Genomic DNA, 15,759 nt, shown 5'->3' on the forward strand with positions numbered 1-15,759 from the left:
CTGCAGTGTCAAGCTGAGTGAAGTCGCTTCTTTCTTGGATCCCCTCTATAAAATGTTGACACTCAGAAATGTCCCCTGCGGCCATTTCAGATATTTAATACATGTAATAGTCTTGGCTCCTTTTCCTCTCTGAAATTGAAAATTTCCAATGCATAATTGGTCACTTAAATACTTTGCAGCTTTTAATAAGTACGGAGCACACAACCTCAATTTTCCACAGAAAGACGCTTTCTCTGTTAATGGTTCCTATTGATTTTTCCTTTTCCAGATTTTTGAAGGAGCTTTTAAAGTGGAATCGAATTAAAAAGTCAGATTTTCCGAAGGAGACTAAATACATTGAATGCATTAGCGAACGCGAGGCAAATTGTCACTGGTGTTGGGTGGGATCGCTACAGTCTCGAACACTTACAAGTTTGGATGCAGTGTCATACACAAAAAGTTTCTAGAAACTAGTACGGCATCAGCCGTCCAATCAAATGACTGCATTTAGTAATGTCTCTGCTGACTTTATAAGTGTCCAAGCAATGATTTTTGGAGAAATAACATTGTATTGGCCCTCAGTTTGAAGATGTTGGGCGTCAAAGTGAAGAAATTGCAGCCGGGCCGGTATGGTGCCGTGTGCTGATAGTCCTGCGTCCGGGATGGACACGTCTGGGGGTTCGAGTCCGCTTTCAGCCACGGAATTGAGTGAGTGCATCAAAAGAGAAATCTCCGCTGTTAGCCAGGAAAACTGAAAAATGTAAAACTATGACACTGCACCTTTAAGTCTTGCTGTTGGGGAATATTATTTTGCTATTAGTGGCAAGTTGCCACAGGTCATTGTGCAGAAAACAAAATATATCAAACTGCAATTTTGCCTGGAAAGTAATTGTGATTCTTCACTTCTGGAGTTTCCTAGGGAGGTGATATATGGAATATGGCTGGATTCATTGTGGGTTATTATTGATCGCCATCATCACAGGTTGGAAGCAGCAATGCAGAGTATTAGTAGTCTCACGTAATAATAAAATATATACTTGGTTGTGTTCAAGCAGTGTTCTCCCCAGCACTTATTTCCCGGGTGCTCCACCCGGCTGTTTTAACTTGCCACCCGGCTTTTGGAGCCCAACAGAGTCCTATTATAATAAAATAAACCATTGTTTCTCCTAGTTAGAACAGGCACTATGTGAGCAGTACAACCAGCAGTGTGTGTTAGACCACTGACCACCAGTCTGACCAGTCCTAGCAGGTTTGGGCAATAACCTCCAACATTTTTCATTATTATTGCAAAATATTACACTGCCCCCACCCGGTTGCTTCTTAATGCCACCTGGCTGGCAACAGTTTCTGGGAAGAACACTGGTTCAAGTATATAAAAAAAAAAATAGTTATAATCTACAAAGGATAAAACATCTTTTATCCCATAAAGGAAAAAAGATTACTCTTTTTACTCTGGTACCCAAAACCCACGAATACAAGGAGACTAAATACATTGAATGCAGCGTTCACCTGTCTGGCAGTCTCCATACCCTGCTTAAAATTGGATTATTTTTGTATATACAAAAACATAGTTCTTATGATGAGTAGAAGAAAGTGTTGTTGTGACACAAGATTCGTTTGGCACAGAAGTTTTAACATACACAGCTGGGTTTTCAAGATATGAGGAGGAAGTTTAGAGAGCAGGGCAGATGGAGACTGAAAAGCAGCTCCCATAAACTAGATGTAAATACAACAGAATGAGGAGTGATCCAGGAAACACTGTACAGATATTTTTTAATAGAGTAACTGTGAATATGGTTATGAATCTTAGTGTACTGGTCGCCTATGCACAATGGAATGGGGAATAACTGGAATTTTGATATTAATTTTCACTCTAATTTTTTGCTTAGCATTGTATAGGATAGGACTGTGTCATCTCGCCAGTGCAGATTGGATGGAGGCTTTATCAAGACATTCGCATTGAGTGATGGATTCATTCAAAGATCTATAGATTGTGGAACCTTGGAGACATGACCCTTCTATGCGGAGCAGACCCAAGTCTAGACATTTTAGGGCCCTGGTTGAGCAAGAAGAAAGGCGCACCAGTCTTGGTGGCAGTGATAGTTGGCACTGAGGAGGAGTGGCCAACCCACTGTGATGCCCATTGGCATTGACTGACGGTCGGGAAACTCACTATTATTGCTAATATAAATATGTGAACAGCACATTGTCCCCATCCTCTCTACACACAGATTATTCTCCTTATAGACATCTACCCCTCTTTTATTGACGTAAATCATAGCCTTCTGTAATCCCCTTTTATCCCCATGCCCCCTTCTCTAGCCTCTTTTTCAACTTTTTCCTGCTAACTCATCCTCAAGCACAATTTGTATCCACCCTCTCGCTCAATCCTCATTTCCCACCTACTTAGCTTATTACCCTCTCAATCCCCATCTCTATCTCCATCTCATCATATAGTGGGCTCTCTCCTCCTGCCTCCCTCTAATGGTAGTAACCAGTATTAATTCCTTTACACCCACCCCTGTTTTTTCCCCAATTTTAGTAACCATTTAATTCCTTCATTCACCCCTTCCTCCTCCCCCCCCCCCCCCAGTTCTCTCCAACACAGTCCCCAATAATTTAATATATTGCAGTGGTATTGATACGTATTGATAGAAAAAAATAGACTGATTATTCCCCAGCTATCCTTATTTTTAAAAAGCCACTCTCCACTGTCTATGCATCCCTTATGCCTTATACTGGTCCAGTATCACAGTGTATCACTTCTGATTTAAAGTATTGGACATTATATGATCTCAGATACATAAACACAGACCACAATGTAAGATACATTGGCCTCTGTCTACTCAAGAACCACTACACCACACAGCACAACACACACAAACCAGTGTCCCCCTTGGCCTTCTCCCTGGGGTGGCAGCCAAAGTTGCACCACTCTGGTTACGGCTGAGTATAGGGGCTCCACCCTGATCATTGCCTTGGGTCCACTTAATTCCATATTGTGCGCGGAATATTTATGACAATGCAAGTTTTCAAATATCTGGAAACCAAAGGGCTTCAGTGGTGTCACTGGTTGCTAACGAACTGATATTGTGCATTCTTAGTGATGTCACTAGTTCCTATCTGATAATGCAGTAATTTCAGCTACTGGTCCTGCCTCACTCTCAATCACCAATCCACACAGTGCATTTCTGCCAAGCAAGTCTGCCAAGTTATCAGTCACTCTGGTTTTCCTGAGTTAGAGAAGCATCTCCCTCCAAACATGGTAGTCTACTGTAAAGGAGTGAAAGAGAGCTTCATGCACTTGATTATTTATACATACACCAGTTATTTTTATATATATATATATATATATATATATATGAATGTACGTACGTACGTACGTACGTACGTACACACACACACACACACACACCAATCAGCCACAACATTGAAACCAACTGAATAATATTGTGTAGGTCCCCCTTGTGTCACTAAAACAGCTCTGCATGGACTCCGAAAGGACCTCTGAAGGTGTCCTATGGTATCTGGCACCAAGACGTTAGCAGCAGATACTTTAAGTCCTGTAAGTTGCGAGGTGGGACCTCCATGGCTCGGACTTCTTTTTCCAGCACATCCCACAGATGCTCGATCGGATTGAGATCTGGGGAATTGGTGGAAAAGTCAACACCTTGACCACTTTGTCATGTTCCTCAAACCATTCCTAGAAATTGTTGCAGTGTGGCAGGGTGTATTTTCCTGCTGAAAGAGGCCACTGCCATCAGGGAATACAGTTGCCATGAAAGGATGTACTTGGTCTGCAGCAATGTTTCAGTAGGTGCTATGTGTCAAGGTAACATCCACATAAATGCGAGGACCCAAGGTTTCCCAGCAGAACATTGCCCAGAGTGCATTCTAGTGCCATCTCTTCCCCAGGTAAAGGACGCACATGCACCCGGCCGTCCACATGACGTAAAAGAAAATGTACTTCATCAGACCAGGCCACCTTCTTACACTGCTCTGCGGTCCAGGTGTGGTGCTTACATGCCCATTGTAGGCGCGTTCGGCGGTGGACAGAAGTCAGCATGGGTGCTCTGAACAGTCCGCGGTTACACAGCCCCATACGCAGCAAGCTGTGGCTCCTGACACCCTTTTTTTATCACGGCCAGCATTAACTTTTTCAGCAATTTGTGCTACAGTAGCTCTTATGTGGGATTGCACCAGACAGGCAAGCCTTTGCTTCTCATGCACATCAATGAGCCTTGGCCGCCCACGACCCTGTCGCCGATTCACCGACTGTCCTTCCTTGGACCACTTGCGGTAGGTACTAACCACTGCATACAAGGAACACCTCACAAGACGTGCTGTTTTGGAGATGCTCTGACCCAATCATCTAACCATCACAATTTGGCCCTTGTTAAAGTCGGATCAGATCCCATTGCCCATTTTTCCTGCTTCCAACACCCCTTGACAGGAGTCATTGTAACCAGATCATCAATGTTATTCAATGCACTTGTCAGTGGTTTTAATGCTGTGGCTAATCGGTGTATATATTTATATTCATTTTTGTAATGTCACATAGCATCTTATTTTTATAAAAAAAATATATAATTTATCTATTTCCATTATGGTTCATGTTTGAGAATGTCATAAAATGCCTTATTTTAATGGCGTGCATTTTTAGCGTTAGTTTTCCTTTAAAACTTGTGAGGTTGGGGATTTTACAGTCATTAGCTGGGTGTCTGACATACTGGAGATTTGTGCTATGTCTGCCTTAAACAAGCTGAACTAAGCAAGCCAATCTGTGGATCTTACACAAGATGTGACTCTGCCTGACAGCGTCCACTGTCTTGTAAATGTATAAGATGACGCTATGAAGTACTGCTTGCTAGGAGTTGTGGATTCAGCAGTTTTGACCCTCAGAAGATAACTCAGAAAGACTCTCGTCTCTCTCTCGAGGGATTTGTTATGGAAGGCGAGTGTGACAGTGTACCTCTTTAATCCATCATGTCCTTCAACTTGTAACTCTATCACACGTGGTGAGCGATGCACAAACCCCAGGGTCACTGCCAACGTCAGCCTGCCTCAGATTCTCTATCCGACATGCAGCCTGTGGCCCTGAGCCAATGCCGAGACCTGCTGTGTCAGCACATTTGGGGCCCGCGGCTCTGCAAACCCTCAGCTATTCCTCGCACACAAGGGAACACTCTGCAGCACTAACGTCTCACACAGACAAGAAAAACGAAGGCTAGTACACGACACTGGACGCGTCCTCTGCAGATGTTGTTGTGCATTAACTCACGTCAATAACCACCACCCTCTGAGTCGTCTCCTGAAGAGCAATGTTTGATCGCATCTGCTGCTGACATAGATTTACATCTTCCTACAAAGTTTCAGTTCTTTCGGACAATCCGTAATGTCTTGTAATATTCAAAAAGACAAATGACCAAGAATGCGATACCTACATCATTGCAAATATTATACCCTGTTATCACGCATTTTGGGCTCAGAGAAGCCACATTCAGTGCCCTACAAAATAGTTAGAACTATGATATTGCTTTCTAAATGGAATGAAATGCAAGAAAACCATGGGGAAATTCATTTTTCAATTGATTAAGGAGTCTGGTGTGCATAGGACAAAAAGAATCTCAGTATTATAGCCTTATTATCTGGATATCTGCAATTATCATATGTTTTCGATATGTTTCCATAAATATTTCTGATAGATTTAGTAACATTTTAGGGCTCATAGGTATAGGTACTCATATATACTCATAGGTACTGATAGGTGGGATCTAGTGATCCCTATGATAAGCCATGAACTCTGCTCACAGCACTTTTTACAAACACGAAACGGATGAATGCAGCTCATGGTTGTATGATAGATACGGGTACATTTTTAGGCTAAAAGGAAACCCCTGCCCATTATTAAACAACTGAGTATAACAATTTTAGATTGAAATAATTTCTGCTTTTAATTATATGGCTTCAGTAAAAATACAATACATAGTTTCTAACATGGTTTAAAATGGATAATACTCATAAGACCTGACTTATACTGAAGACGGATTAGTTCACAGTGGATTCAAAGGTTGTATTCTCATACCACAAAAACAGACCGGTAGCACAGCAAAAAATGCCTTGAGACGTACCTCGAACAATCTAAACGGGCTTCCAGGTGTGTGTGGAAAAACCTTAAGTAATGTTCTATGTCAACGTGTAAATGTCACATCGTAGCCCAACATTCTATCACTTTAGATCCATCCCTTTCAGTAAATGAAAAACTTCAGTCTTAAAACATGGCTCGGCTTAACATCATTGTGGCTTAAATGAATCATTGAGGTGATATTGGGTCTTTATTGCACATGGCACTTTTGTCTGCTGAAAGCTTTTTATTTTTCATTGAACAATGTGCATCGGGCAATCCTCTTTCCTGCCGAAGTACAACAGCAAAAAGTGTCCAACTAAAAATATAGGAGGAGACCGGAGGACCGTCATCTCTGAGCTTGTGCATCATACAAGTACTTGAGTGGAATTAGCCATGCGCCCCTTGCACAGCAAGGAATGACACTAAATACTCTTTCTCTCTCCACCTCCTTATATACATTCAATAATACGGCTCTGCACAGTTCCTCAAATTATCACTTTGTACTTGGTAAACGCCCTTACTCGGCCATCCTGCTTTGCAGAAATCAGCGTTGAAATTACCGTAGTAACGGTAATAGTGAGCAGCTATTACCGCAGCAACGGTAATGGTGCGCAGCTATTACCGCAGCTACGGTAATGGTGCGTAGCCCCCATTGCAGGGAATGGAATCTGCCCCTTACAGTCCAAGCGGAGATTTATCAAACTTTCTAAAAAAATTAAAAGTGGAAGTGTTGCCCATAGCAACCAATCAGATTCCAGCTATCATTCTTTAGGATGAACTAGACAAATGATAGCTAGAATATGATTGGTTGCCATGGGAAACACCTCCACTTTTCTTTTTTTCTAAGGTTTGATAAATCTCCCCCCAGATCTACAGTCTATACCAGTACAAGAGGTAGCAGAGGATTCTCACCTGTTCAGGTAGACTCTCTTCTCGGTGAGCTGTCCCGAACCATGTACCGGGTCCTCGTACGGCTCATTCTGAACAACTTCTACCCCTTCTCCCCGGTCGCTCTGCTCGTGACTGTGTTTACTAATCATATAGAGCTGTCCAATTCTGTACTGCAAGAAGAACACACAGAGATTACAAGGACGTTCCACACAGTGAATATTATACGTTCATAGCAGAGGTGAGTAGTAGATCTATGGAGCGGACTCCCAGTATAAGTGGTAAACTGTAGAAATACAGATATTCAGTGCTATGTACTAACAAAGGGCAAAAGTACAATTGCACATTAACCCATAATATCTAGTCAGTCATTAGTGGTGATTTATCTAGTTCAGGCTTAGGCAACTAGTAGCTTCTCAAGCTGTTGTGGAAATACAAGTCCCAGCATGCATTGCCAGCCAACAGCTGTCAGAGTGCACTAGAGCTTGTAGTTAACTCTGCTCTAGTCCAATTTAGCTGCTGACTGGTAGGGCATGCTGGGGCTTGTAGTTCCACAACAGAGGGAATTCCACCCTGGTTTAGCACAAACTGGATAATGAATGCAAATATTGTATTGACTGCTATGGTTTTAACACGTTGTTAGTAAATAAACCCGAAAAGTCAGGGGTGTGTCTGCCATGAGGTAAACACTGAGGTAGCTGGCAATGCCGCAAAATTTAGGAAATTTAGTTTTAAAATGCAGAAAAAAGATAATAATAAAAAAAAAATAATAATAATAAAAAAAAATATATATATATATATATATATATATATATATATATATATATATATATACAGAGAGAGAGAAAGAGAGAGAGAGAATGTACAGCTGTGAAGCAGTGCAGAGGAGTAGATCGCCTTGGACTAGTAAACGGAATGTATTTAGACTGAATCCTTGAGAATATAATCTCATTACCACGGAAACCAAGGCAGTCAGTTGTGTGTGAAGTATATAAGGGTGATTTCGGGTCCTTGCCGGGGAAATACTAGTTACTGCTAAATTGCAGGTGAAAGGTTCAAATTCACTGAGTATTAAAGAAGCCATTTACTACAATTTGCTGCGATTAACAAGCAGCTTGGAGTAGGTTAGATTTGCAATTTCTTTCCAAACAGAGATCATTTTTTAAAGACAAACCATCATCAAAAGATGTATTTATTTATATAAATGAATATGCTCAATACATTTGTACTTTTGGTTGTTTTGCTAACTAAACATCAGAAGGTTAGTACTGTATTACCCTGTTAGTCATTGCTAGCACAATTCAGGGGGGCAACAGAGAAATGGCTTTTTAATCATTTTAGTTACTATAGCTGTAATTTACACATAGCAGCAAGGAGACTACTGTCCGGTATTTGGCCACTTATCCTCTGCAGTTGATTTCGGTTTGGATGGGGGAAGCCAGACTCCTCAGCAGGTTTCATGGATGTGTTTTGCCAGGAGATTTAAAAGTTAAGGACTTGGGACCTGATTCATTAAGGATCTTAACTTAAGAAACTTCTTATTTAAGTCTCCTGGACAAAACCATGTTACAATGCAAGGGGTGCAAACAGGCGCGGGCTGGGAGAGGGCTGGCCGGGGGGCACATTGATGACGCGGCCGCATCCCGTGTCATGTGATGCGGCCGCCTGTTCGCTGACGTGGCCGCATCTGATAACATCGGATGCGGCCGCGGGGGGAGAAACTGTTTTTTGCATCCGGGGGGGCGGCCGGCCGGCCGGCCTACCCCCCGGCCCTACTAGGCGTCTAACCCAGCGGCCCGGGGCCCGGGCCAGCCCGCCACTGGGTGCAAATTAGTATTTTGTTTTGCACATAAGATAAATACTGACTGTTTTTCATGTAGCACACAAATATCAACTTTAAATTTCAGTGTACAAATAAGCTATCAAATATTTGTGTGCTACATGAAAAAACAGTCAGTATTTATCTTATGTGCAAAACAAAATACTAATTTGCCCCCCTTGCATTGTAACATGGTTTTGTCCAGGAGACTTAAATAAGAAGTTTCTCAAGTTAAGATCCTTAATGAATCAGGCCCTAGGAGCTGATAATAAATAAAATAACATCCTGATAGTTTGAACTTATAGAAAAATCAGTAAAAAGTAATCCCTAAAATGTATATTTTTTCTTAAATACAGCCCTGCACAGCATTTAGGTTTAATGTTCCTCATAATGCACTATATCCCAAGACCTTATTTTCTCCCAGAAGAGACTTTACAGACAGCCAGGGTTAATATAGCAGCAAGTAAGCATCACGCTCAGCTGGTCTGTCACTAATGGCATCTTAATTACAATGATATATATTAATATAAGTGCACCAAGGATCCATTGTAGCAGAGGAACATACGCCAGACATAATTATCAATGCAAAACACAACAATAATCTTCTAAAGCTGATATAGGAAACCTGTGGCTCGCCATCTGGTTGTAGAACTATAAGTACCAGCAAGTGGCATGTTGGGACTTCTAGTTACACAAAAACTTGTTCTAAAGTCCGACTGCCATGCTCAGTTTACATGTGCCAAGTATCATGATAAGGCTTTATGTAGGTGAAGACACCGTCAGCCAGTATAAAACCAGGGAGGATGGTAGGTGGCTGTTTCTTTAACAGACCACAATTGTGCAATGAAATTAATTTGCTGCGCTATTTATTTATTTTTTCTAGCAAATTACACATTTAATCAGCACAATGAAGATGAGCTGGATAAGACAGCAGATGTTTGCTCTTTGCATTTGATTTGTGGCATGACGCTGAATGGTATTGTGCTTTGGAGACGTCGGTCAAGATTTATACAAAAAATATTCCGGAGAAGCTGGTGGGCACTTAGGAACTTGGACAGCACAATTGGAGTGATTTATATACCAAAAAATATATATATATTATTTTTAAGTACAATTTTTCCTCGCAGACCATAAGTGGGAGCAATTTCCAAGTCTGTTTCTTAATATTATTTCTTTATATATTAAGTAGCTGAAGTACCCGTAGTTGTATGAGTTTAAATCCTCAAGTTATTAAGTTATCAATGAGTTGGATGTAACTGTCAACATATTAAAAATAATTATCAGCAAAGATGTCATTCAAATCCATCCAGTGAAGGGCCCGGAACAGCCTCCGTGTGTCAAAATTCTGGCCAGCATAAAGCAATGGGAGGTCCGACCGCGACCCTAAACCCCCTAAAACCTGGTCAGGATCCTGGACCTCCTTGCATTGGTTTCATCCAAATGGGTGCAGGGGTGTCCTATGGCATAACCGGACTACAAACAAACAGACCAATGATTTTTATATATAAGATGTCATCCAAATCCATCCAGTGTAAAGGCCAGAACAATCGCGCTAGTATGTCTTCTGGAATCCAATGTTACCAGTCCGTGAAGTTTTCATCCAAATCCATCCAGTGGAAGGCTCAGAACAGGCTCCCCGGGTCAAAGTTCTGGCCAAAAAATTATGTTTTCAATTATTTGTCTCTCTGTCAACAAGCGCTCCCTGCGCTCGGCCAATGATCGCCGCCTCTCCTCAACTCTTATCACTTCTTCCCACTCCAGAATCCAAGACTTTTCACATGCGGCCCCCCTTCACTGGAATAACCTCCCTCGTTCCATCCGCCTCTCTCCTACTCTGTGCTCCTTCAAATGTGCACTCAAAACTCACCTCTTCCTTAAAGCCTACCAACCTTCCACCTAACCCCCTCATCTCCTCAGCTCGCTCTCCCTTCTCTCCCCCTTGCCTCATCTGTTGCTCCCCTTGTGCCTGTTTCTATTTACCCTCCCTTGGGATGTAAGCTCACATGAGCAGGGCCCTCTTCCCTCCTGTCTCATTACCTGTTCTTCTGCTCCGTGTTTATTGCATTAGCCTGCCTGGAGTTTCTGAAGTATTGGTACTTTTTGTTTATTGTTCTGTACTTTTTCACCCTGTATAGTCTACTGTTTGTACTGTGTACGGCGCTGCGGATACCTTGTGGTGCCTAACAAATAAATGATAATAATAATAACAAACAAACAAACTTCTTCTTTTATATATATATATATATATATATATATATATATATATATATATATATAAAACATATCAATATAACATTTCTAAATATATGTGTCTAAGTGATACACTGTAGCCCCAACAATAATGGCCAGGAACGGTAAGAGTTAACTTACTACTTTGCCAGGCCAGACTCTTAAGTTTAAGTTTAAAAATAGATCAAAGAAATTATTTAAATGCCCTTTATATATTTTATTGAACGAATGAAGCATTTTATTCATGGTTTTATTCTGCTATCGCCACACTGAAGTGAGCTTCACCATGGAAAATAGGCTTCCCTGTTAAAAGTCATGGGGAAGATTTCACCGGAGAAGCTTACTGCCCGGAGGTAACCCCTTATGTATTGGGTGAAGCAACAATAAGCCCTATTGCTGGTGAAGATGGCCTTTTTTATTACTATTACTGTCATCATTTATTGGTAAGGCGGCATAAAGGTCAGAGGCGCCCCACAATGGAGAGTAGAACAAAACAACAACATGTGAGAGTTGACACAATAGAGGGTGACGTGGAGTGGGTGAGTAGTTGTGCATAGGGGGGCAGGTGGAGATGAGTCTGATTGGAATTGGGCGTTCCATATGCAGGGAGCAGCATGTGAGAAGTCTTGGAGGCTGGGGGTGTGAGGATGCATGAGGAGGTGAGAAGAAAAAGAGCTGAGGGTAGGAGGCATTGTAGATGGAGATGTAAGGGGCGAGGAGTGGCTGAGGACTTTATAGGTAAATTTGAACTGGATTCTGCAGGGGACAGGGAGTCAGTGTAGCACCTGAATGAGAGGCGAGGCAGAAGCAGAGTGACAAGTGCGGAAAATAAGTTGATAATTGGCATCGAGGACAGAATGAAGTGGGAAGAGGCAAGGGAGAGAGAGGCCGGAGAGGAGGAGGACGCAGTAGTCGAGGTGAGCGATAAGGAGAGAGTGAATGAGAGTTTTGGTTACGTGTAAGGTGAGGAAGCATCTCATCCTGGAGATGTTGCGAAGGTGGAAGTGGGAGGATTGGGAAAGGGACTCAATGTGGGGAGCGAAGAAAAGGGAAGGATTTGAGACCCACGCAGTGGACTTGAGGAACAAAGGAAAGGGTAGAGTTGTCAAAGGAGAGGGAGTGAAGGGGAGGTGTGGGGACTGTGGAAAGAGAGAAGATAATTATTTCAGTTTTGCACATGTTGGGTTTGAAAAAGAGCTGGTACAACCAAGAGGAGACAGCAGATAGACAACTGGACATGTGAGAGCGGAAGGGAGAGGAGAGGTCAATGGATATTTGGGTATTGGTGTAGTGTTGGTATTGGAGGCTGAAGGACTTGATAGGTTTACCAAGAGAAGAAAAGAAAGCTGAGGAAGGACCCCGATGTATAGAGGAAGAGGAGAAGTCAGATGTAGAGACAGAGAAGGAGAAGCCTGGAGGCAAAGAGGAGGAGAAAGATAGGGCAGTAGTAAGAGAGGCAGGGTTGAGGGAAGGAATTTAAGGATGGGTGAGACAAGGGTGTGTTTAAAGTTGGAGGGTAAAGTACCTCAAAAGAGGGACATGTTGATGAGGTGGATGAGTTGGAAACAGACATCAGGAAAGAGGGAGAGGAGGAGGTATGACTGGAGAGGGATAAAAGGCAGGTGAATGGGGAAGAAGATGAGAGAAGGGCATCCAAATTCGTCCCTGGAGATGTGCAGGAGGGGAACATGGTGTACTGTCTAGAAGGGGAGGGTGGGGTTGGGACGAGAGGGGCCTGAAGGGAGATTTATTGTTGGATGGAAGTGATTTTGGCAGTGAAGTGGGTGGCGAAGTCAAGGGTGGAGAGTGAGCAGGCATATGGAAGAGGGGGTTGAAGTTGGCGATTCAACAAGCAGTATCTTGGCTTTTCACCTTTTCATAAATATGCCCCTTAGTCCTAACTTCTCAACTACCATTACTTTTTCTATTTTTTTTCCTCGCCTTAAATACTGCTAGTTGGATCTTATTTCCTTAAGTCAATAAGGGGACCTCAGAGCCACCCGAATTTCACAACTATTGATTTTGAGTTTTATGTACATAGGTGTTCATATGCACAAGACTTAAAGAGACTATAATATAAGCACGTTGATGTACATAAAACCTCAATAACTACAGCTATGAACTGTGCCTGTATGGTGCATAAAACTTCCTGGTGAAAGTAGTGCCAACTACTGCCACCTCTGGTGTGGTCCAAAAATCGGCTACTACTAAAAAGGCTCTGTAGACACCAACTCGTCCCCAAATACGTGCATTCTCTACCCCATGAAGCTCATTAAGATATCCAATTCTGCTTGGAAGTATCTGATCTGCCCATAGTGCCCATCATGTGCAACAATTAATTCCTTTTTCAATTTATGTCACTCGTTCTGTGTCTCTGCCATGGCACAATTTAAAACTTTATTAAACAAGTTCCGTTCTCCTTTAAACACAACTACCAGCTATTGCCTCTCCACCTGATCTGCTCGGATACAGGGATTTTAATAGTGTGTGACGTCCTGTGCTGATCTCCCCCGGGCTGGACTCTCCAGTGAGCTGCTGACTGGCAGTTCTTACATTGGGATAATACATAGAGGTGCTGTTAGCACACAGAGCCATGAACATTTACACCACAGGGTATGCTTTCTCTACCAGCCATGTATGCACATATTAGATGTGAAGGGACTGGAAAACACTGCTTATACAAGGGACAATATAATGGAAAATTATGTTAAATGTTTTGCACTGTAATTTTATTTTTCCTTGGTTAAAGGTTAGCTTCATGTTTTGTATGCAAACTTTTAAAAAAGTAATTCTCCATACCTCTTGCTCTCCCTTACCTGAAATCTGTGTGTCCTTCTGCTGTCAGCGGCCTTAAGACGTTAGCATTAAGCTAGCCAACATAACGTCCTACATGCAACCTGCTCACAAAATCTTAAGAGGAAGCATTCCCAGACTTGGGACCCTCCCAGTTTAGATACGGGGAAGGAAGGTGGATAAACACTATCTAAAGAGGTAGAAGTACTCATCCTGGAGTTTACACCACATCACCATTACTCCATAGGAGAGATAGCTGTCAGGGCATGCTGGGACTTGTAACCGAATAAGAGCTAGGCTAGGACAGCCCAATCTTGTCCACAGCAGATTTCTTCCAATGTACTGCCCACTTCACCAAGATACATGTGCCATATAATCCATTGGTGACACATATTTTACGTATAGACAAAAAATTGGTAATTTAATAGTAACTAATTAATATTTTCTGAAGTGGGTGCAGTATTACTCTAAGGTTTATTCACTGAAAATCAAATAGGAATGTACATTCAATTATTTTAGTTGAAAGTAAAAGGTAATATTTCATATTGGGTATGTACAGAAAGTATTGCCTATTAGTGTGTAAAAAAAAGAGAAGAGTTTAGAACCATATGGAAAACTTGGGAAGGTTAAATGCATTGTATTGTTTTGTATTCATTTTGAAGGATTTTAGATTGATTTTAGGGTTACTATTATCTGAAATGTTTAACATTACTTTGGGTGCCTGATATTAATTTGGCCATGACCTCATATGTACATGGAGGGCCTGAGTCATTAAGGAGAGTAAAGCATAAAAAAGGAGTAACTTTGCACCTGGGCAAAACCATGTTGCATTGGAGAGGGAAGTAAATTTACAATGTGGGGACAGATCTATAGTTTGGATAGGGCATGTCCTAGATCAACTTTAAATATGTTAGTGTAACAATAAAGCTATCAAGTATTTGTGTGCTAGATGAAAATACAGCCAGTATTTAACTTATGTGCAAAATAATAAACTAATCTGCACCCCTTGCATTATAACATGGTTTGTCCCAGAGAACATTTACTCTTTTTTTTGCCTTACTTTCCTTAATGACTCAGACCCGGAGTGTTTAACATACAATCTTAATTTTGGAGCTTCATATCCATTTGAGTGACTACAACTGGACACTGGGAGTTGGATCCAAATCTTGATAGCCACCAAAATGCAGATAGTATTGTTAATTAGCCACTGATCCCATTAGGATATTTTCTTCAAGGATTCATAGGAAAATACTGCAAACTTTCTTAAAGAAGCAAAAATAAGATCTGTAGTTCACACAAAGCCACAGAGAGGAGTCGTACATTCCAGCAATGCTTCCTCTATAATTATCTCATCACACCTCCTAATTGGTCGTAATCATTCTGGAATAGAACAACATGTGTGTTCGGCTGAGCGCAGAGACTTCTCTGGCTGTCAGCAGAACTGCGCAGGATGCTGGTCACCCAGATGCTACACAGAAATACTGTTTAAACTTTCTCAGCCCCCTGTAAGTTATGTTGTTACAATTGCAGCGTGATGTCATCTGGTATAATGTTACTTTAACACCACTGCAAAATGCTGTTGTGCTGTTTTTTGCAATAATGTATCAACAACATTAACCTAGTTCCTGCAATGCTTATTTTGCATAATTCCCATAACCGTCTCAACGCTGTATTTTTGCAAAACTCTATTTTATTTCCTTTAAAGAGGAACTCCATCCAGAAGTAAAATTCTAGATGACCAACTTCAGGGCCCCCTTCCTCTACCCTACTTGGCAAATACTCACCCCCCAAGTGTCCGATCAATGACAAATTGTCATTCTGGAGGATGCAAAAGTTTGCAATCAAGTGTCCCCACATCTCCACAATGTCTGGACAAAAATGTAGTCAGTACTCTCAGTACTCTTAGAGCTGTCCTCATTATCAT

At 41.8% G+C, this 15,759-nt stretch overlaps 1 protein-coding gene and 1 long non-coding RNA gene across 2 annotated transcripts in view; one reads left to right on the forward strand and one right to left on the reverse strand.

Moving 5' to 3' along the window:
* Positions 1-15,759, forward strand: part of LOC142095175 (uncharacterized) — a 187,208-nt gene that overhangs the window by 65,063 nt on the left and 106,386 nt on the right. The window lies entirely within an intron of this gene.
* PITPNC1 (phosphatidylinositol transfer protein cytoplasmic 1) overlaps positions 1-15,759 on the reverse strand; it is a 141,833-nt gene that overhangs the window by 51,626 nt on the left and 74,448 nt on the right. Inside the window, exon 2 of the mRNA XM_075178027.1 lies at positions 7,019-7,167. Coding sequence (XP_075034128.1) covers positions 7,019-7,167 — 149 coding nt within the window. The remainder of the gene's footprint in view (positions 1-7,018; positions 7,168-15,759) is intronic.

Source organism: Mixophyes fleayi, chromosome 6 (genome assembly GCF_038048845.1).
Source record: "Mixophyes fleayi isolate aMixFle1 chromosome 6, aMixFle1.hap1, whole genome shotgun sequence".
In the NCBI taxonomy this organism is placed as follows: Eukaryota; Metazoa; Chordata; class Amphibia; order Anura; family Limnodynastidae; genus Mixophyes; species Mixophyes fleayi.